This window comes from Neophocaena asiaeorientalis, unplaced genomic scaffold (assembly GCF_003031525.2).
Source record: "Neophocaena asiaeorientalis asiaeorientalis breed wild unplaced genomic scaffold, Neophocaena_asiaeorientalis_V1.1 scaffold46, whole genome shotgun sequence".
Classification (NCBI taxonomy): domain Eukaryota; kingdom Metazoa; phylum Chordata; class Mammalia; order Artiodactyla; family Phocoenidae; genus Neophocaena; species Neophocaena asiaeorientalis.
The window spans coordinates 4,229,020-4,251,838 of NW_020175393.1; the positions used below are offsets into that span (position 1 = coordinate 4,229,020).

Below are 22,819 nucleotides of genomic sequence, written 5' to 3' on the forward strand. Positions count from 1 at the left end.
AATTATTTTCACCTCTCCTGGACAAAATCTACAAGTTAACAAGTAACTTCGATAAGTCTGGGACTTCTAATGGAAGGTAAACAATGAGATGAACTAAGTGCATTCCTCTCGTCTAGACAACACTTGGGTAGTCTTTACCCCCATATGGTATTGAAAGGATGTGCTGTCTACCTTTTTGCCTTATTTCCAAGCTTTAGATAATTTCCTGTGATCATAAATAATCTCCAAAGTTTTTTATTTTTGACATAAAACAGTCTGATCTCAGTTGGTTTGACTCGATCATTTCCTTAGATGCAGTGAGGGAGCAAATAAAGCATGTGGACCTCCTTGATTGGGCTCTGCAAATCTAGAGTTTTGAAGTATTGAGCCATTTTAGCTTCTGTCCAGAAGTTTTCATATGGAATCTTAAGTTGGACTTTTAAAACCTCTGTTATTCGCTCTTCTACCTAGAGTGACCATCTGTCCCAGTTTGCCTGGGCTGGAGGGGTACCTGGGATGTGGGACTTTCAGTGTTGAAACTGGGAAAGTCTTGGGCAAACTGGAACAAGTTGGCCTCCCTACTAATATAGAAACCAAGCATAAGACTTTCTCTAGCATCTTTCACCTGCAGCACCTATAAATGTGAGAGACTTCCTCCCTTCTTGAGGTTCCCAATTTTTCTAAGGTCCCTCTCCTGCCCAGAAGTAACCTTCCTTATCACTTGTTTCCAGGCCAGCTTCCTGAGAGAGCTTTGCAGGCGTTGCTTCGACAAGTGCACCTTACAGGGGACTTGTCACAATCGATTAAATGAGAATCATCTTTTAATACAACATCCAGTTACACAACTGATCTATTCAACTATATCCCAGTAAAAAGGAGGACAGATTCTTATTGAAACTGTGTAAATAACTGTATTGCCAGAGAAAGGAAAGAGATTCAGGAAAAGTATTGAAGTATTGGTTTCTGAATCAGGAGGGGGTCAGTGAGATTCAGATACCATTTAAAATGTTAAATTTCAGTTTATGAAAGCATAATTTCCTAAACTGAAGGTTAGAGACAGCTCAAGAAGACAGAGAGATTTCCTCATACATCCATAAAAATAAAACAATAGAAAAATAATATCAACTATATTCCCAGCAAATAACCACAACTCGATTTCCTTTAACGATTCATTCAGTTCCATATAATTAATTCTTCATCTACTGGATCTTGAGTGAGCTGGCTGCTTCTGGACTGAAAAGAGTCCTAGAAATTGTGATTCACTGGCTCAGTCTGAAGGTCGGCTAATGCCAGCTTGGAATCCTGTACCCAAGTAAAGCATCAATAGTTCGTAGAACCTGGTACAGTCCTTTTCCACAAGACTTTGAGTGTGTGCTTTGTGGAAGACACAAACTACCCTGCAGCTTGTAACCAGGCCTTCAGGTAAGGGTAGGAAAGCAGAAATGTGTTTAGTAATGAGACTGAAAGCCTGTAGTTATTACAGTAACTAATAATATCAGAATGGAAGAGAGTAAAATGCTGTATTGGGATATGGCATATAACTATTTCATAAGAGTTTGATTAGTGTTTCCCCTGAAGATAAGAACATATTTTGCATAGTAAAGACATTGAGAAATCTCTAGGGCCTTCCCCTAAAGCATGCAGTTTCTGAAATATTTATATTAAGAGTGTTTTACCTATGTAAACTTAGCCTAGGAAAGGCTGAATATCTTTTCTGATCTGACAGTTCTTCCCAGGATGCTCTTATAATAGTGTTGAGGTACTTAATAAATAAAGAGAAAGATAACCTGACATTTTAATTTTATTTTTTTCTAAACTTAGGATCTGATGTTGGGAAGGCAAAACCAAAAGAGCCATCACAGAAGATAGGGCACTAGATTAAGATAGAATCATGGGATCCTGGGCTTCCCTGGTGGCGCAGTGGTTGAGAGCCCACCTGCCGATGCAGGGGACACGGGTTCATGCCCCGGTCCGGGAAGATCCCACATGCCACGAAGCGGTTGGGCCCGTGAGCCATGGCCGCTGAGCCTGCGTGTCAGGAGAGGCCACAACAGTGAGAGGCCCGCAGAATCATGGGATCCTGGGCAATAGTACTTGGTTTCCTATTTAATCAAAGTGACAATAAAATAAAACATTTTGAAATAAACATAGAAGGCAACACTATTGCAAGGATATTTAGCTCTTTTATAGGGGAAGTGGCTCTGCTTTTTGTTTTAAAGAAAATTAGAACACGATAAAGCCAAAATAAAGCAGAGAAAATTATTCTGCTGAGACATGGAATCAGTTTTCCGGGCAACTTACACAGAAGATTAATAGTAACCCCTTTTTAACCCTTGCCTAGAGCTCTAAGACCAGTTTATCATTTTAATAGAGATGGAGCCAAATTCTAGTTTTGCATTAATATAACATGTGGCAGTAAAACTTTCACAAGATTGATTGATTTTTTTTTTAACAAATTTATTTATTTGGCTGTGTTGGGTCTTCGCTGCTGCGCACAGGCTTTCTCTAGTTGCGGTGCGCAGGGGCTACTCTTCGTTGCGGTGCATGGGCTTCTTATTGCTGTGGCTTCTCTTGCTGCGGAGCATGGGCTTTAGGCATGCAAGCTTCAGTAGTTGCAGCTGGCAGGCTCAGTAGTTGTGGCTCGCGGGTTCTAGAGCACAGGCTCAGTAGTTGTGATGCACGGGCTTAGTTGCTCCACGGCATGTGGGATCTTCCTGGACTAGGGATCGAATCCTGCATTGGCAGGCATATTCTTAACCACTGCGCTACCAGATTCACATTTTTATAATCTTAAACATCATGTAAAGATAATGTCGGCTTATTTGATAAGTGAAACAAAATGAGAAGTGTAGGAAATTCAGATTAACTAGTTTCTTCACGAAAAACAAATCCAGATCTTATGAAAAATAGAATATATACTTGTATTATATTTACTATAAGATGGAGAAAACACAGATAGCTATTATATTTGTCTTTTGTAAACCAAAATTATTAAACCAATTTAAGTAATTAATTAATCTTTTAAATAAATTTATTTTATTTATTTATTTTTGGCTGCGTTGGGTCTTCATTGCTGTGCACAGACTTTCTCTAGTTGTGGCGAGCAGAGTCTACTCTTCGTTGCGGTGCGCGGACTTCTCATTGCGGTGGCTTCTCTTGTGGAGCACGGGCTCTAGGCACCCGGGCTTCTGTAGTTGTGGCACACGGGCTCAGTTGTTGTGGCTCGTGGGCTCTAGAGCACAGGCTCAGTAGTTGTGGCGCATGGGCTTAGTTGCTCCGTGGCATGTGGGATCTTCCGGACCAGGGCTCGAACCCATGTCTCCTGCATTGGCAGGTGGATTCTTAACCACTGCACCACCAGGGAAGTCCTAAACCAATTCAATTTAATTTAATTTGTCAAAGATTCACCTTAATTATCTGAACCTGGCTCCTTAAAAGTTTTCTGAGTTAGCAATTTCTTGTAAGAGGAATCTTTTTTTAAGTCCAGCACATTGAAAGCATTAGAAGTTCAGTTTCTTTTTTTTTTTTTTTCCTGTGACTTTGGGGGCCATTAGATTTATATAAACATTTATTTGTCTCTACTAACCAATCCACACAAAACCCCTGTGAGAGATGTAGTACTCTAAGTCATTAATACCCAGATACAGAAAAATATTCACACTCACAATGAGAGTTAAGGGCCGTTCTGAATTACAGACATGTAGACACACAGACAGGGCTTCTTTTCTCCAACCCTAGCCACAGGTCAAAAGTAAACACAGAAACAAAAGCTCTCCAGTTCAGATTTCAAAGAGCTGTTCTCCTCCCCAGTGGGCTCAAAATTCTTAACCGATTTGAGGTCACACCTAGAAAAACAAACACACCACCACCAACAACAAAGGATTAGCAAACCAGATTTTCTGTTGTCTCTCAACCAACAGACACTAGGTCTCCTTCATGTATCCCGTGGAGATCTCCAAATGGTCAGTCCATAAAACGGAATTCCCCATCATGACTACCACCAAAACCAGAATCAGAAAATCAGTAAAAACAAAAACGTAAAAACTAGAGAAACAGAGTCAGCAAACTTAAAGTTCTGTCACACTTGAGATTCCCTTCAAGAGCCAATGAAAAAAGTTCCTGGGTTCCCAGAGTCCATCTGGGGCTCTTTTTCCAGCAATGCAGTTTACTGGGTTCTGACAGCTGAGTCCACTGGGGCATCTCCATGAACCTCCAAAACTGTCAAAGTAGAATTTCCAAAAAGGTAAAATCATGACCCTTGGACAAAAATAAAATGAGTCTATACCAGAGGTTTTATTTAACTCATTTATTAATGAGAAATATTATGAATGGTTGAAAGAGCATTTTAAAAGCTGGACAATTTAACAAAGAAATGTTAGAATCGGATTGCTGAGATAGATTTTTTTAAAGTTGGTTAATGTACAACAGGCCATAAATCTTTGGGGTTATCTGTTCTGTCAGACAAAAGTTATTTACATCTCTCCTGGACAAAATCTACAAGTTAACGTGTGACTTCATTTAGTCTGGGACCCCTAATCAGTACCATGTGTTGAATTAAGTACATTCACAGAATCTAGAAGATGCTTGGGTGGCCTTGGTCCCCCTGTAGAATACTGAAAAGATGTGCTGTCCACTTTTTGTACTTATTTTCAAGTTTTAGATAATTTTCTGTTCAGTATTCATTGCATTTTATTTATAGAAGTGAAAACAGAGCCAAAAAATGTCCAATAGGGGAAAAGTTAACTACTTTTGGAACACCCATTCAAGGGTATGAAGGAGCAATTTCAATGAGAGTTACGGATATGAAGAAATTATGGATAAGAAAAAAGTTCAGCATTATATACATCATAATATGATTGCAGCTATGTAAAATATACGCATCTGGGAAAGGTGGGATGGAATTATTTTCATATGAGGAAAGGAGGACACCTTTATTTCTTGCTTCTTCCACCCTGTTGTCTGGAATAGAGATTTTTGAGTTCCGGAGGCTTCTTGCACCTTCATGTAGAGGGTGGCACTGAGGGACAGTTAAGCCTCGAGCTTGAAGTCTGAGGCCCTGCAGACATAGTGGAGCTGCCACAGCAGCCCTGGCCCGAATACTTCAGATTACTTATCTCAGCTTTTATTATTTAAGCCTCAGCTATTTGAGTTTTTCTGTTATCATTTGTTAGTTTGTTTTTGCTGAATGCATCTGAGCCTAATCCTAACCCATATGTAATAAAAAAAATAATCTAGGATTCATTCTGTATTTAACATGAACAAGCAATTCCGAGTTGTTTTTTTAAAATAAATTTATTTATTTATTTATTTTATTCTTGGCTGCATTGGGTCTTGCTGTGTGTGGGCATTCTCTAGTTGCAGCGAGCGGGGGCTACTCTTCATTGCGGTGCGTGGGCTTCTCATTGCGGTGGCTTCTCTTGTTGTGGAGCACGGGCTCTAGGCGCATGGGCTTCAGTAGTTGTGGTACGTGGGCTCAGTAGTTGTGGCTCATGGGCTTAGTTGTTCCGCGGCATGTGGGATCCTCCTGGACCAGGGCTCAAACCTGTGTCCCCTGCACTGGCAGGCGGATTCCTAACCACTGTACCACCAGGGAAGTCCTCCAAGTTCTAATTAAAATTTTAAACTAGATATTAATATTTTAATGCAGAACATAGTCTGTTATACTGCATCACTGAATAGTTTTAGATAATTTTTTTGTGTGTGTGGTACGTGGGCCTCTCACTGTTGTGGCCTCTCCCGTTGCGGAGCACAGGCTCCGGACGCGCAGGCTCAGCGGTCATGGCTCACGGGCCCAGCCGCTCCGCGGCATGTGGGATCTTCCCAGACAAGGGCACGAACCCGTGTCCCCTGCATCGGCAGGCGGACTCTCAACCACTGCGCCACCAGGGAAGCCCAGTTTTAGATAATTTTTGAAGACTGATAAACACATTCTGGGGAAATTTGGCTACTGTCCTTTATTAGAGTCCTAAAGGGATGAGACTCAGAACAGGTAGGTTTTGATGTTGGATGGAGGAAGGGAAAAGGTGTGGATGAAGTTCAAGGCACTGCTGAGAGGGCGGCCTTGGATAGGGTCCAAGAGCCTCAAGGGTCTGCCTTGAGGTCAGGTTGGCGGTGGGACTCCAAAACTGGGGAGAGGGGAGGTGGAGATGGCTACAGACAAACACACTCTTCTTTTCTGAGGGTGGCCCAGAGCCCTCCCCAGTGGGAACAGTGCCCAACTTACCTCTTCCTTGCAGGTGGCCAAGTTCAGCTTCCTGGGCAGCAAGGAGGAGCCAGGGATGATCTTTGACTGGGTGGATGTGGAGCGGAAGGGACGCCTCTCCCTTGAAGAATTCAGCTCTGGGCTCAGTATGTCTGTCCTGGGAGGGCCTCTGGGGAGTGTGCCCAGCATGAGGCGAGGCTGGGCAGACAGGAAAGACCCCAGGACTCCCTACCAATCACAGGACCTTCATAACATGCCCAAGGGCAGTTCTGGGCATGGATGATGATACAGATTTCTGTGGAGATGAGACACTTAGCCTGAGTGGGAAGGCAGTTGGTTCGACGCAGAGCTGAGCCTGAAGACTCTAGCCCAGGAGACTTGACTTCCTTTCCACCAGAGAGAGCAGTTCATTAGCTGGCAGCTCCCCTGAGCATCCCCCTCCTCCAGAGAGGCCTCCAAGCTTGCTTTCTAATACCTCCCTTGTCATCTCCCCAGTAAATCTTTCCCTTGAGCAAGAAGTTAAGCGCCACCTGTTCTTGAGACCACAGGCCTTGTTTATGCCTGAAGAAGGTCACATTCTAGCTTTGGTTAAAGGAAATCAAGGCCCCAGAGAGCAGCAGAGGGTGATGTTTAGTGGGTGGGGGCTTCCCTGGCCCTTCCTTAGCCCTCACTGGCCAAGGTTACCCCAACACCGGCTTCTCAAGACATGCCCAGAAAGACCTAACGACACCAAAGCCGGAGATGCACAGTGTTCCTGCTGAGCTTGATGGGGGAAGACCTTCTGGCCCAGGGAATGGAAGGAGTGGTGTCCTTGCAGAGACCCTGAAAAGCACTGTTCAGCTTTTAAAGTCTGCAAAGCCATCTGGAGTTCTCAGGTCCGCTGAGTGTCCAAGAGTTTGGGGGACAACAGGAAGGGAGGCCAGGAATCTGCATTTATAAGTTGGGGCCGCCCCAGGAGGTGGTTGCTCCAGTTCTGGTGATTGAGAAACCAGGAGTAGGGAAGGGAAATGAGGGTCTGGAATCGGGAGTGGGGCAGAGGGAACGTTTTGTCCATGTAGCCCCAAGAGGCCATCTTCACATCTGTGTCCATTGTGCCCACTATACTGGGGACTTCCCAAGGTCTATGGAACAAAATTCAACCCCCTTCCCAGGGCCTACAGGCCAGCACCATCCAGACCCTTCCAATCTCTTGGGCTCACTCAATACCACTCGCCTCCTCCAGCATGCCAATCTGGCTCTTACCTCAGGGCCTTTGCATGTGCTGTTCTCTCAGCCTAGAATATGTTTCCCTAGAAATCCACATTGCTTGTACCTTCTTGTGAGTCACATCTCAGTTCCAGTGTCACTTCCTCAGGACACTCCTGACTACCCCCTCTAAAGTAGACTCTATCTAGTCTCTCAGTAGAAATTACCCTGTTCATTCCTTTAGCTCACTTGGCAAATCTACTTAAAAAAAAAAAAAAAAGTGTCCTTTTCAGCATTCATAGACTGTCAGCTCCACCAGGGCAGGGATTTTGGCCAGTTTTGTCCCTAGCACATAGTAGATGCTCAATAAATATCCCTTGACTGAGTGAAAAGACTATATTGGCCACCGTGGAGCTGCTGTGTGACTTCCAGCAAGTCTTTTGGCCTCTCTGGACCTCAGATGTTCATCTGTAAAAGGGACACAGTGTCTACCTTGAGTAGACTCCAAAGGTTGATGTGAGGAATGTATGACCCTGGCCCTGTAAAATGTGACTGACACAGATATAATGATTTCCCCAACGACTGGAGCAAGGCAAGGTGGGAGGTCAAGGGACTGAGCCGAGCCCCACTCTGCTCCCTTCTGCACCCCTCTGTCTCACAGAGAGCATCTTTGGCTCTAGCCCGAGCACCCACAAGCTCCACGGAAGGAGGCCACAGTCCTTCAAGCGAGGATCTGTGGCCACCAGCTTCCCAGTGCAGGAGGAGGCCGACGCTGAGGAGAAGGAGGCGTTCTTTGCCTTCATGGAGCAACTGGAAGCCAGCCACTCACTTCCCGAGTAAGGCCAGCATGGTTGTGGGTGCAGGGAGAGCTACTGCTGGTCAGTGGGGGTGAGGACTCTCCTGGACACAAGGTCGAGTGGGAGCCACCAGGTAGAGCTGGGCAGAAATCCTGGTTTAGCCACTTGTTAGCTGTGCGACTGTGGGCAAGTAGCCTAACCTCCGACCTCTGTTTCCCCGGCCACAGAGTGAGCATAAGAGCTGCTGTGGGATTAAAGCCACGTGTGGAGAAAGCCTACCCACTAGGAGTCCATCCCACTCAACATCTCCCTCCCTGTCCTGACCTACATGGTCACTCCTCAGAAGGATTAGCGAGTTGAAGGGTCAGCTCCCTAAGGGGACTCAATTCTTAAAAATACAAAGCTCCCCGAGGGTGCCATACCCTCCAGGGGTATGATGGGGGATGCTTTTCAGGCATGGTGATGCTCTGAGTTGGGCAGGACTGGAGACAGGAGAGCTTGGAGACTGCCTCAGGCTCTGGGCTTTTGGCGTTCACTCATGCTTAGAGAAGGGGCTCCTGCCTAGAAATGCCCCTCTCACACCCCCCAGGTCCCACTGGGTCTGTTAGAACCAGCAAGGGAATCACCCTCGCCTGTCTGCCCAGGTTCTCCCACCCGGCAGGGCTCTGTGAGGACAAGCTCTCAGAGGGTGGGGCAGCTGTTGTGGGGCAGGCAGGGTGGGATTGGGGTGGGGAGTGATTTACCCACTTGGCAGCTTTGGCCTGGGCTCAGCCCTCAGGCATCTGTCTTCATGACTTAGTTAAATCCATGTGAAAGCAGCATTTACTGCGTGCCAACTGGGTACCAGACCCCAAGCCGGTGCTTTCACTGGGTGTGTCTCATTCTCCAGTGGCCGTTTTACAAGTAAGTTCAGAGAGAGCATGGGACTTGCTAAAGGTCACACAGCTAGAGTGGGAGAAGAGAGAAGACAGATGGAAGCCCTGGGCCATCGGACTCCCAAGTTCCCCCACCCCACAATTAATCACCAAACCATAGAGAGACAAAGTGTTGTGGGGATTCACGAAGGGAAAGGGCACAACTGGGAAAGGTTCCTGGGGGAGGTGGCATTTGAGCTTCACCTTGTAGGGTGTAAATAGATTTTCGTGGCCCAGGTGCCCAAGTCTCTTGGAGTGTTGCCATTAAAACCGAGGAGTGGGGCTCCCCCTGCCTCCTGGTCCCGCCTCGTGTCTAATCTCTGGCTATCCTCCCCTCCCAGGCAGGCGGAAATCTGGCAGCTATGGAGGAAGCTGCAGCAGGAGGAGCCCCAGCTGGCAGGCAACCTGGAGGGCTTTCTGGCCAAGATGAACAGTCGCCTGCAGGAAGCACGGACTGACAAGGAGGTTCTGGAACTGACCCTGAGGAAGTGAGTTGGGGCCTGGGTGCCTTGCCTGGTGTTGGCACACAGTGGGTGCTCTTTACATTTTAGTTGAATCTTAATTGAATTCTCTCAGTTCCAAAGAATGGAGGCCAGGCGTCCACTGCAGGGCTTGGGAGCCAGACGGGCAGAGCTGAACTGGAAGAAGGGGTGACAAAGGGGACCTATTGGGGAGGACAGAGTTAGGCCTTCAGCCAAAGAGGGAATGGTCAGTGTGTCTTGGTGCAGGGCCACTGTGGCACGTAACCCCAGGTCACCACTCACATAGATTACAATGCATGTGGTGATCCTGGGGTTGGTATGGGCACAGCCTTGCCAGGGGGTCTGAGTTAGGGGGGTAGGAGGACAGCAACAGCGGGAAGTGGGGACAGAGTGATGGGGCTTTGGGGACTATGAGACAGGGCCACAGGAACCAACATCTTGATGATGGTTATGGGAGTCGGCATGATGGGATCAGATGATCAATATCAAGGGCATATATGTCAGGAGCTGTTACTGGGATGACTGTTCTCACGGCGACGGGGGTCAGTGACCGCTGGCAGAGTGAGGTGGACAGTGGCATAGACTGCAAACCCAGGCCCAGACCACCTCTGCCAGCAGCAGGGTCCCAGGGTGCTGATGGGCTGCCTGGTCCCACCCCCACCCCTTCCAGGCGGGACTCTGACCACCATCGCGAGGTCCAGCAGCTCTATGAGGAGATGGAGCAGCAAATACGGCAGGAGAAGCTGCAGCTGCAGGCTGAGGTAGGCTCTCCGCGACAGCCAACCTCTCCCCCGGCCCTGAACTCCCCTGCTGGCCAAGCAGTGGGCCGGCCACTGGCCAGTGTGGGGCAGCGGGAGGCTGCTGGGAGTAGATCTTCTCACAGCCCTGAGCTCGTATTCCTCAGAGAGGTGGGGTGGGGAGCATTGAGCCTGGGCCCCCTGCTCACCTCTGCCAGGTCTCGCGTGTCTCCTGGAGCCACTCCTTCTGCTCTCCGGGTTTCTGTCTCCTATTGCCTGAGCCAGGGCAGCTGTCCTAGACCCCTCCTTGTTGAGACATCCTGGACCCTGCACCCTAGGCCTGGGTGGAGGTGAAGTGTGGGGAGAGCCAGCCCAGCCCAGCTGGGTCTTAGATTCAGCAATACAGGGGCTGAGACCTTTCTGCTCCTCAGAGCGACGCCCGGGGCCTGGCCCTCAGCTCCCAGATGCAGGAGGTCCTGGAGGCCAAGGAACGCGCGGTGCAGCGCCTGACTGAGGGCCAGAAGGAGGTGAGTGACGGGTTTCCCCGGGAGCCCAATTTCTGATGATTCACAGACCCTGACACCCATCTCCTGAGGGTTCCCTGGGCTCGTTGGGCTCCTGCATCAGAGCTGGCCCCTAGGAAAGCGATGTCTCTGGCCTTTTTCTGAGATGAGGCTGGGTACTGCAGTGGAAGTACTGGGACATGAGTCAGAAGGTCCAAGTTCAAATTCCTGCTGTTCCAATTAAAAACCATGCATATCCGAGGAAATAATTTTGCTTGTCCTGGCCTTAGTTTCTCCATCCGTAAAATGGGAATAGCCACATCTACTGCATCTCCCCAGCTAGTTGTGTCAAATGAGGTAATAAATGGGAAAGCATTTTGAAACAGGAAAGCACTGGGCAAATACAAAGTCTCAGCATTGGAGAAGCTTGGTGAGGGTGGTGTTCAACTTTCATCTCCATTGTCAGCTGAGTGACCTTGGGCAGGTTTTTAACCTCTCTGACCCCTGGTTTCCTTATCAGAGAAATGGAGATCAGAACTTTTGCCTTAGAAGGCTGCTGTGATGATTAGAGATACTATATTTGAGGGCCTAAGATGGTGCCTGGCTGGTAGTAGGTGCTTTACATATCACAGTTGTTACTGTCGCTGAACCTGACCTAGCTTCCTGGTCAGAATACCTGCTACCCCAACACCTCAGGTCTCATAACCTATAGTCACTTCCAGTTGACATTGTGCTAAGCCTTTGGGTCTGAGACCCTGCCCCATTGTTTCTTCCCTCCTCAACTTTCAGACCACTGACCTTAGTAAAATCACCATCTGTTGTAACCAGGACAACCTGCATTCTTTCAGCACTGGACCAGGTTCCCAGTCTTCCCCACTGTTGCCTTGGCTGGTCCTGCTACCTGGTCTCAACCTCCTGACATGGGTTGATTTCCCAGGTGCCTCTGCAGTAGCTGCTCCTTGGAAACTGAGGCGGGCCCCTTCTGCCAAGGGAAGAGGTTAGACTTTCCACATGGGACCATTTTGTCCTGTCCCCTGTGGATGTGAAGCCTCTCCCTCCAAGGCTATTCATTCCTTCACCCAACAACTATTTATGGTGCAACCACTATGTGCCAGGCACTGTTCTAGGTTCTGAGGAACATAATAGACACAAATGACTCCTGTCCGCAGAGTTATTGTCTAGTCAGAGAGAGAGATGATAAACTAAATAAGCAAGTAAAATCTATAACATATTAGATAGTGAAAGTGCTAAGGAGAATAAAGTAAAGCAGGGCAGGGGGACAGAAGGGTTTTGATAGGGGAGTCAAGGAAGGCCTCACTAAGACGATGACTTTGGAGGAAAGACCTGAAGGAGGTGAGGAGTGGACCATGTGGTATCTGGGGGAAGAGCAGTCCAGGCAGAGGGAATAGCAAGTGCAAAGGCCCTGAGGTGGGTAGGATGTGCTGTGAATGTTCAAGGACCAGCAAAGAGACCTGTGGGCTGGAACAGACTGAGGGAGCAGGTGGGGGAGGAGGCGGTAGTGGGAGAGAAGGTCAGAGATGTAACAGAGGTGGGGTTGGGGGTGGGGAGACTGTGCAGGGCCTTGGAGGCTATTGTGAGGCCTTTAACTTCCATACGGCATGGTCAAGAAGCTCTCCACCTCCCAGTCTTGCGACCTGCTGTCGGATCAGGAGCTCCTTGCAGACCAGATGCACTCAGAGATGAGCAGCCACTGCAGAATACTGAGCAGAGGCGGGTGTGATCCCATGTATGCTTCAGGCCCTTGTGGCACTGGCAGTGTGTGTTTCTTACACAGTTCCCTCTCTCTTCCCCATCCCCCAAATTCCAATGTCTCTCCCGGGTGGGAGGTAATGGAGCTAATTAGGCCAGTGAGGGGGTAACAGCCGCCCCCCGCCCCAATCCTATGTTTTAAGCTGGGTGTCCAGGAGCCTGGAGTCTGTGCCCCACAGGGGCCTTGGAAGGCTGTTTGCTCCCCTGAAGGGCACCTGGGCTTCCCTCCTCCTCACCCTCCACCTCCTGCAGCTGGAGGCCCAGCTCTACCGCCTCAGCAGCACACACCAGGAGGCCAGCTCAGAGAACCAGCAGCTTCGGGAGGCCCAGTGTGACCTGGCCGGGAGGCTGGAAGAGGTGCGGGGGCAGCTGCAGGTGACCAGGGAACACCTGAACGCCACCAAGGGCCGTGTGTCCTGGCAGATGGAGGAGGAACCGAGGCAAGTAGCTGCCACCCCTGGGCTGCGCTGGAGACCAGGGGCTTCCTGGAAGAGGGGAGGGTGGCTCTGAGTTCTCCGAGGCTCTGCTCAGTGCCCAGAGCACACAGACTCCCTCCTTAAACCTCACAACAGCCCTGCCAGGCTGGGATTATCATGCCCATTTCTCAGACGTGGAGACAGACGGGGGAAAGTCATGTGCCCAGACACACATGACATATGAATCACACAACTGGGATTCTCACACACACACACACACACACACACACACACAGACAGAGAGATGCACACACACACAGGCTAGTGCAGTGCTGGATCCTTGGCAGGTACAGCACCCACTCTACTCGTTACAGGTCAGAGGAGTGGATGGGCCAGAATAGTAGGGAAGGCTTCCTGGAGGAGGTGAGGCTCCATATAGGCCTGGAAGGATGAGCAGGATTGGAGGTGGGGAAGGCTAGGGAGTGTGTGCCAGGACAGAAGCACTGCCAACGGGAAGACTGGGAGGAAGGACTAGCGGTGAGGTGCGCACCCAGTGGTGATGGATGCCGACAGTGTAGGTGTGACCTCTACCCGCCCCTGCCCTGACCTCAGCTTCCCGCACCCTTTCTAGTGTCCCCAGAGCAGGTGAGGAGAAGGCCTCAGTCTCCTCTGAGGAGGCTCCCCTGCCTGAACTGACTGGGGACCGCGATGACTGGGACCAGCTCCTCAGCAGCTTCAGCAGCACCCGCCACAGTGCCCTGCAGCTCTCCAGGAGCCCACCCCCAGCTCCGAGAGCCTCCTCAGGCCCCCAGACACCCCAAGCGGTCAGGCAGATCTCCATCCCAGAGCCGCGTGCTTTTCTCTTTGGTCAGGAGCCACCTTCAGATCCAGATGGGTCTCCAGGAAGCCTCCCTGGGGTGCCTTCTGGGACCGAGGAAGAGAAAAGAGTGAACCCAGAGGGGCAGGACATCAGCCCAGAGCAGACTGGAGAGCCCCCCAGCCTGGAACCCAAGGAGGAGTCAGGGTCTAGCCCTGGGGTCCACTTCCGCTGGGGGCTTCCAGGGGCTCCAGCTGGGGAGTCAGGGGGCCTGGTGGCAGCTGTGCTCAAAGTGCTCATTCCTTTGGAGGATGGGGCCCCTCCTCATGTGACCTCTCCCCCTCCCCAGGCCCCAGCTGGGCCCAGTGAACAGTTCCAGGCCTCATACCCAGATGACGAGGGCTCCGGGCCTGGGCCTGTCCCAGCCAAGCCACCTAGGCAGAGAGAGGCCCTCCATCAGGACCCACATGCCGCTGGCTCTGAGCCAGGGCTGGGGTCCTCAGGAGCTGGAGCCCTCACGGCAGGGCTGGATGAGCCCTCCCAGGGCCTGGAGTCTGTGGGTCAGGCTCCCACAGAGGGATTGGAGCAGGGCAAGCTGAGCCCAGATGCACAGGAAGCTCACAGCCAGGTCCTTGGGCCTGAAGGGCTGCCTGCCCTACCCCACCAGAGTCCGGAAGAGGAGCCCAGGACTGACCAAAGGAAAGCAGGGGACCAAGGAGGGCAGGATTTCAGGTCAGAGCTGTCCGTTGAGGCTCATGGCCTGAAAACTGGGCACCCGGAACTCCCCCAGCACGATTCCCCAGCTGCTCCTCTCCCACCTGACAGAGCACAGGCTCGGGCTGAGGCACAAGCCCCAGCTCCTGAAAAACCGTCACCTTCAAGGGGCTCTCCCCGCACAGGGCCTCAGCCTGGGGATGCAGCAGGGCCCCAGGAGCCCACACAAACCCTCCCCACCAGGGCTGAGCTGGAAGCCCAGCCCAGGCTCCAACCTACAACCGCTCACGCAGTAGAAGAACCAGGGTCCCCTCAATCCAGGGAGCCAAGGGCAGAGAACAGGCCTGAAGATCCAGGAATGGACTCTGGAGGCATTGGGCTGACCCCATCCCCAGGGGACTGCACGGCCAGTGAGCCTTTGGCCAATCCTGATTACGCCTTCCACGTCATCTTCCTGGGAGACTCGAATGTGGGCAAAACATCCTTCCTGCACCTGCTGCACCAGAACACCTTTGCCACTGGGCTGACAGCTACTGTGGGTAAGGGCCACCTGGGGAGGGCGGCAGGGGAGGGAGGGGAGACCTGGGGGACCAGGCTGAAGAGCTGGAGCAGGCCCAGAGCAAGCCATCCCTGAGGAAGCTGTAGGTTCTGCCCTCACCACAGGCCCTGCATTAGACATTATTTTATATGGGCATAATCTGGCTATTTTACTAATCATCTCTAATTACAGGTAATTGGCTTTTTCTGCATTGAACTGTTTAGCTAATAATGTGCCACATCAACAAGGCACCCTGCAATTTAGCCGCCAGCACTGGCTGATGGTGAAAACAAGCAGGTCTCCAGCCACGTGGCCCCTGGGCAGGCCACCGCAGGGTCCCTGCTGCTTGCATTTGCTCAGGACCGACCCTAGGCCAGTCAGCCAGACTGTGGCAGGAAGTGGCCTTTGGCAAGTTGAACATTTTACGCAGAATGTATTTGTAGCGTGGGGTAAGTTAGGAACACAGGTCCCCGAGCTCAAAACCCAGCTCTGCCACTTACTAGTGGTATGAACTTGAGCAAATTATTTAACCCCTCTGAGCATAATGGGGGCAACAGTAGTGCTGACCTCATAGAGGGGCTGTGAGAATTAGTTCAGTTAATCCATATCAAGTTCTCAGAATAATATCTGGCATGTATTAAGTGCTCAATATTAGTTACTTTTATGGTTATTATTATAAGTAAATTTTTGATAATGTCTAATTCAGTGGCTTTTGCAAATGAAATGTCCCATAGCACAAAGCCTCCTTTCTCTAAAAATATTGGGATATGTGGCCACTTGAACATTGCATAGAGCCACAGAAAAGAGTTTGTGGGGACAGCCATCTTAGGAGCAAAGTTGGAATGGTCCACGTCTTTGTGTCCCATCAGGGTGCGTGCTGATGGGGATCAGTGCTAGACCAGTGGATAAAGTTCTCAAACTTTATGTAAGAGAGGCCCCCCAGGAAAAGTTCTTGAAATTTTCTCTGCCTGAGAATCCTCACCTGGGGAGCCAATTAAAAATGCAGACTTGTCAGGAAAAGGGGACCCATAGGAGGCCTGGTCTGACGTTGAACAGGGTCACAGGGTCTGCAAGGCCACCACCCTTAATCACCTAAGCTACTGGTTACTGACCACCTACAATGCACCAGGCATACATGCCTTATTCCTTACATCAGCCCTCCCTGTGATTGAGCCTCTCCCATTATTATGTGGTAAGAAGTTTCTACAAAATTCAGCAGAGAAAAATACAGATTGCATAACTGTAAAAAGACAAGGCAACTTTGCATGCACTGCTAGCCAGCTGGGAGGACCTGAGATCCAGGTGTGTGATCCAAATCTGTCCCACTGCTAGCTGTGGTTTGGTGCCCTTGGTGGCTGTCATCCATCTGGTTTAACTATCACTGGGGACGATTCCAGCTTCCTCAGCCATAAACGTTTCCCCACTCAGCATCACCCTGCTCCATTCCCACCCCCCTTTCTCACCTGCCTCCATTTGAGAACAGGGCTGGTGGAGGACCAGAGCCAGAGCCCATCAAGTTATAGCTGATGGTGCATTTTTTTGAGGCTTCTCCGAATCTACCCCCATTTTACAGATGAGGAGGACAAAGAATTGAAGGCCCAGTTAAATTTCTTGCCCTACCTGGGCTCCAAAGTTCATACCCGGGGCCACCTGCCTTCAAAGCACACGCCCCCACTCCAGAAGTTTTACCCTCTTATGGGTTCAGCCTTGCCCTCTCCCTGGGGTTGTTCATGTAAAACAGCAGATTCTTTGGGAAGCTGAAAACATATTTCTAACAGGTTATATGGTTAAGTTGTAACATGTTTCAGGGAGGGTGCAGGGGATACATGGGTGGATTGAGGAGGGTGATGGGCAGAGAGGTGGAAAGTGGGAGTAAAGTTACTAAATGCAAGGGTTTAGTTAGGGTTAGGGTTGCTCAATAGATCACACATGGGTATTTAAGCAGAAGCTGGATATCATCACGGGAGGTGGGATTGGATAACCTCAGAAGTTCCTGCAGACCCTGGGCTTCCTTAGACCTGGAGGAAAGGGGGCAGTAAGGAGAAATGGAGGGACTTCCCTGACGGTTAAGGGACTCTGCACTTCCATTGCTGGGGACACGGGTTCGATCCCTAGTCGGGAACTAAGATCCCGCATCCCGTATGCCACGTGGTGCGGCCAAAAAAAAGAGAAGTGGATGCTACAGACAGACTTTTGCTTCAGCATTTTGCTGAGGTCAGGACTCCCATCTGCCACTTCTCCCAGCTTCCTGTGGAGAGCATGGGTGTGGGGGGTGGTCTGTGGCTTCAGTCACCACCAGGGACAGCAGCAGGTGCTTCTGGGGGCTGCATGAGAGACCTAGACCTTGAGGAAGGTCTTACCAGCTCAGGGATAATATGAGGAGATGCCCCTTTCTGGAGCTGGTCTGGGCCCTGCAGTGGGCTCAGCATGGACAAAGCAGCCCCTCTCTATCAGCCCCACCTGGCCTGGTGTCCCTGGGAAGCCCTGGTGTCCCTGGGAAGTGGAGGTTGGCTGGAAGGTGCTCCCCAAAGATTCCAAACCTCCCTGGGACTTCACTATTACTACCATATTTCCAGGCACAGGAGGTGTCTAGAACCATGACACAGGGAAGGGTGGGTCTGTGAAATTTGAGGAGCTGGGGCTCAGGGAGGTGAGAATTCATAGTGATAATAAAAATTACCACCTCCTAAGCACCCCCTAGAAATTAGGCTGAACCTTGGACATAAGTCATTTAATCCTCCCAACCACCCAGTGATGTGGGTCTTTTTAAATTGCCACCTTGCAGATGAGGAAGGAAGGCTCAGAGAAGTGAAGTGACTTGCCTGAGGTCACACAGCCTGTATAGCAGCAGAAGGTGGACAACTCACGGCCCAACTGGTCATCCTTGAAGCCAACATTCCTTCCACCCTCCCAGGCTGCTGTCTGGGTAAAGGGGGAAGATGCATGCAATAATTAGGAATGAAACAAGAAGTATTATAAAAAATAAATTAACAAAACTGATTTTCCTGAGTAGCTGAGGAATAAACACTGCCGTGCAGTTGAGAAGACAGATTTTTTTTGTAGAGGTAAAAACAATGCAAGGTGCCTCACGCTGGCCAACCCTCAGGGCGGGAGTGCAGTGGGAGCTGCGTGGTCAGGGAAGGCTTCATAGAGGATGTGGGCCCTCAAGTATGGATGGGATTTGGAGAGCAAAAGGGAAGCCCAGCAGCTGGAGGTTCCCATCCCACCCTGGCTGGTATTGGGGACAGGTATGTATTCAGGCAGGCCTCAGCTGCAAGTCTGGGATGGTAACTTGAAGTCAAGTAAGCTTGACTCTCCTCTGTGTGTCCTAGGAGTGGATTTTCGGGTCACAAACCTGCTGGTGGACAACAAGCGCTTTGTGCTGCAGCTCTGGGACACAGCTGGCCAGGAGAGGTAACGAGCACTGTCGACATTACCGGCTGAGTCTGGGCTGCAGAGGAGTGGAGGGCAACCCCGACCCTGAGGAGTCCAATATGGGCTAAGAGGCAACCAAGTGCAAATGCATCTTCTACCCCTGATGATTCAGGAGGTCAGGGATGGAGAGATGAGTCCAGATCCCATGCAGGAGACAGGACAGCAGACCCAGAGTTCCCCTCAGCATGGCGGGGCACCTGTGACGGCCATTCCAATCGCCTGTCCTTCTGAAAATGCTGGCTTTCCACTTTCTGGTTAAGCCGTAGTGATCAAAACTGAAAAGGCACATCTTCTGTGACCCAGAAGTTCTACTTCTAGAAATTCATTCTATTGATAAACTCATACATGACTATAATATCAAAGGGACCAAGACTGTTCATAGCAACACTGTTTATATTATGAAACATTGGAAACAAACTAAACACCATCAGTAATGGACCAGTTAAATATATTAGAGTCTCTCCACACAATAGAATATTATGAACACAAAAAAGATGGAGGACCCTCTTTATGTACCAATAGGGAAATATCTTCAAGACATTTTATTATGTGGATAAAACAAAGTACAGAATACTGAATATTAATAGGTACAGTGTTTTACACTGTATTTGTTTAAACAGTACGTATATGGGTATGTGTGTGTGTGTGTACATATACATTTATGTATCAATATATATATATAATACCTCTGGGAAACTATTTAAGAAATGGGTAAAATAAACTTCTTGCTATCAAAAAAAAAAATGGGGAACTCTGGCTGCCTCTGGGGGTGGCTGCAGGATGAGGGTGGGGTTGGCTGGGAGAGACTTTTCACGGGGTGCCCTTTGGTACCTTCTGAAATTTGAGCCATGAGGACTGTTACCTATTAACAATAAGCACACTGTAAGAAGGAAAATACATGCACATTCTCTTTGGGAAGCAATTAGAAGCAGATGGAGTGGCTGAGGCCTAGAGAGGTCAGGGCTTGGGGTCAGGCCGCCTGGCATGGCCTGATGCGGACTCTCTGGGCAGGTACCACAGCATGACGCGGCAGCTGCTCCGCAAGGCTGATGGAGTGGTGCTCATGTACGACGTCACCTCCCAGGAGAGCTTTGCCCATGTGCGCTACTGGCTGGACTGTCTCCAGGTGAGCCGATGGCTGCTGGGGTTGGCCCCAGTGTGTGGAGTCAAGAGGGAACTTGTATCCTTCCCACTCCCTCTTTTCTCCCGGGATTACAAATGACACAGCAGACATATGGGTGACATAATCTACTGAGGGTATGTGGCTGGATGGGCTGGGAACATAGTAGTCCAAAGAAACTACAACCACATAGTACGGTCTCCAAAACAAACTCTTTCCTTTATCCTATGACCATTTTTTCCTATATACAGAAGCTCTGTGATGTCTTCTTAACACCTGGGGATAATGCAAGTCTAGTGCCACTCTAGGTGATCATTCCTCTGTTCACACATCTCTAGTTCTTTCCCCCACGTACTTACTTGCTGTATGTATACATGCTGAAATTCTGCAGTATGTGCTAGCACAGAAGAGGGGTATGAAGAAAGATATGTTGTCTTCTCTCTAGAAGTTTCTAGTCTAGTTGAAGAGATGCAAGAGAAGCAGGATAAGGTGATACATGAGGGGAGCTGTGTTCTGGGTTCTGATAAGACCTGGGTTTGTATCCCAACTATCCCATCCCAACTCTGTGACCTTGGACAAGTGACTTAAACTCTCTGAACTTCAATTTCCCAACTTTTCTCGTAGAGCAGTTGTGAGGATTAACTCATATAACTGCTTTCAGCACAGCACCTGTTATACAGTAAACTTTCAGTAAACAGAAGCTATTATTATTATTATTATCCATGACACAATTAGGAGATGAGCCAAGGCAGCCTGCATAGTCAAATGCTGGGCTGCTCAATACAGGCAGGAAAGAGGAGCATGGACAGGAGCAATCTAGGAAGGCTTCCTGGGGGAGGTGACTTTGAGGTTGGCCTTGGAAAGTGGGTGACATGTTTGCAGGCAGAGAGGTTCGCTGCAGATGGAAGGGAAAGTGTCAGAGGTGGGAAGAGTGTGGAGTGGGTGTGATATGGAAAGGTGGGCATGTGTGGAGGGAAGTGGCACACAGTCAGCTTCCTGGAGAGTATGGCCAAATCTACCCAGGGCCTGGCACACAGCAGGCGCTCAACATGTGTTGCTAAGGGAAGATGTTCTGTGTACAGGATGTAGTGTCTGACAGCGTGGTCGTCCTTCTCTTGGGAAACAAGACAGACTGTGAGGAGGATCGGCAAGTGTCCACCGAGGCTGGGCAGCAACTGGCCCAGGTGAGTACCTCGGCATCAGCCCCTCCCCCAGCCTGGGTTGGGCAGACCCCTCCCTCGAGGGTAATGAATAGGTCACCCTGGCTGATACCACAGAGAAGGATCCATTCCTGCCCTTGCTCCATCAAAGACCGACAGCCTCCCACACACCCGGGGCCTAAGACCCAAACACCAGAAGGTAACAGTGGGCATGACGTTGAACCTCACTGTTGAATTAGCAAATCCCCACAGTGTCCCTACCTACCTAAAAATATCTTCAGAGTCAAAATCTTTTTAAGCTTCACTTAAAATTCCCAATCAAATCTTAATTTTATCTCTGGTCTCCAATTAACATAACATTCCTTCTAATTTATTCTATCTTAAGACCCAAATTCTTCCCCGGGAAGATTGCATCAAAAGCCCTGTCACCAGACAGGGGACAGTGGATTCTATTTATTTATGAATAGAACTGAACTACATTCCAGAAAATCTGGAGAATAATAAAAGTGGAACAAAGACTCTCGCTCCCTGCCCTACCTCTGACACCACCCCTCTTGTCATTTCCATATCGTATTTCCTTCCTGTTTCTTCTCTCATTTCTCCTGATCATGAGGTCATCATTGTGACTCCTGGTTGGTGGGAACTTTTTCCTCTTAAAAGTAGTAGCTCAAAAAAAAAAAAAAGTATCAGCTCATCTCCTTGACACAGTAATTCCTCCTCTAGCAATTTATCCTAAGGAAAGAGTCAGAAATAATAATTCTTAAGAGAATGACGTACTGGATACCCGTGTATTATGTATAATTGGACATTTGTATGAGGATATTCTTTACAGTGTTATTTATAAGAACAAACCTTTGGTGGTTAATTTGTGGAGCTTCATGTGAGAAGCTAGCATTTGCCATTAAGAATCCTGTTCTAAAATATATTTAAGGGTGTGGAGGAAATGCTTACAATATAACGTGAAGTCAGAAAAGCAGCTGCATCTCTGGGTATAGGTTAGGTTGAATCAGTCACATCTGATATTTGACTGTTTGGTGTCTATCAAAACAGCACTTTCATATGTTTAACCTAAAGTATAACGATGTTTAGCCCGCCCCCTCACCCCCCAATAAAAGGGTTATATAAAACACAATGGAAATATACACTCGAATACTAACAGGAGTGTTTTATATTTCTACTTTTTATGCTATATTTTCAAATATTTCCCCCAATTAAATATTTTTAAAATTAAAAATACATAGAACTAATGACTTAAAAATGTCCCCAAGGACACTTCTCCAAGTTGGGACACAGGCTTCCCACCGTCACTCTGAATGCTGTGGAGTTTTCTAGGTGGCATCATTGATACCTTGTCCAGCCATGGTGGAGAGACAGTGGGCAGAGGGGCAAGGCTGGGGGCCATGGGCCACAAGGAGACGGAGATGGGCTGCCTCACCGGTTGGGGTTGCCTGGGGGTGTACTGGGTGGGACTCTGTCTGATGATCAGGTCTTTGGTGGTGGGCACTGCCACCTAGACGCTCAGTGTTCTCCCCCATGGCACCTGTGCCCCTATCTGTCTGGCTGCAGGAACTGGGGGTCTCCTTTGGAGAGTGCAGCGCTGCCCTGGGTCACAACATCCTGGAGCCTGTGGTGAACCTGGCCCGGTGAGTGCCGCCCTGCTGCTCCCCGCCCAGAATCTTCTGGACAGCCTTCAGCTGACTCATGTGGGAGGGGAAGGCCCATTCCGAGGAAGCACCTGTGAAAGCACAGGGCTCAGGAGTCTGGGGAAGGAGAGAGAACACTGCATGGAGTCTCCTCACTCCAATTCTACCAGTCCTGTTAGCTGCATCACCTCTGGGAAATCTCCCGTCCCCTCTCTGAGCCTTGGTGCAGTGGCCCAGGGGCCGGGTTTGATCCCTGGTTGGGGAACTAAAATCCCACAAGCCAAGCGGTGCGGCAAAAAAAAAAAGTAATAATAATGCAGTGCATTTAGAGTAAAATCAAAATGCCTCTCAGTGGCCTGTATTGGCTCCAGTGCCATCTCCCTGCCCCCGCCGCCCCCCCCCCCCCC

At 49.4% G+C, this 22,819-nt stretch overlaps 1 protein-coding gene across 3 annotated transcripts in view; it reads left to right on the top strand.

Moving 5' to 3' along the window:
* The window catches only part of RAB44 (RAB44, member RAS oncogene family), a 35,964-nt gene that overhangs the window by 8,502 nt on the left and 4,643 nt on the right, over positions 1-22,819 (top strand). For all 3 annotated transcript variants that reach the window (XM_024765914.1, XM_024765915.1, XM_024765916.1), the window contains 11 exons: positions 6,216-6,327; positions 8,028-8,202; positions 9,419-9,565; positions 10,230-10,320; positions 10,728-10,823; positions 12,822-13,009; positions 13,617-15,055; positions 18,387-18,468; positions 19,501-19,615; positions 20,692-20,793; positions 22,336-22,412. In XM_024765914.1, coding sequence (XP_024621682.1) covers positions 6,216-6,327; positions 8,028-8,202; positions 9,419-9,565; positions 10,230-10,320; positions 10,728-10,823; positions 12,822-13,009; positions 13,617-15,055; positions 18,387-18,468; positions 19,501-19,615; positions 20,692-20,793; positions 22,336-22,412 — 2,624 coding nt within the window. The remainder of the gene's footprint in view (positions 1-6,215; positions 6,328-8,027; positions 8,203-9,418; positions 9,566-10,229; positions 10,321-10,727; positions 10,824-12,821; positions 13,010-13,616; positions 15,056-18,386; positions 18,469-19,500; positions 19,616-20,691; positions 20,794-22,335; positions 22,413-22,819) is intronic.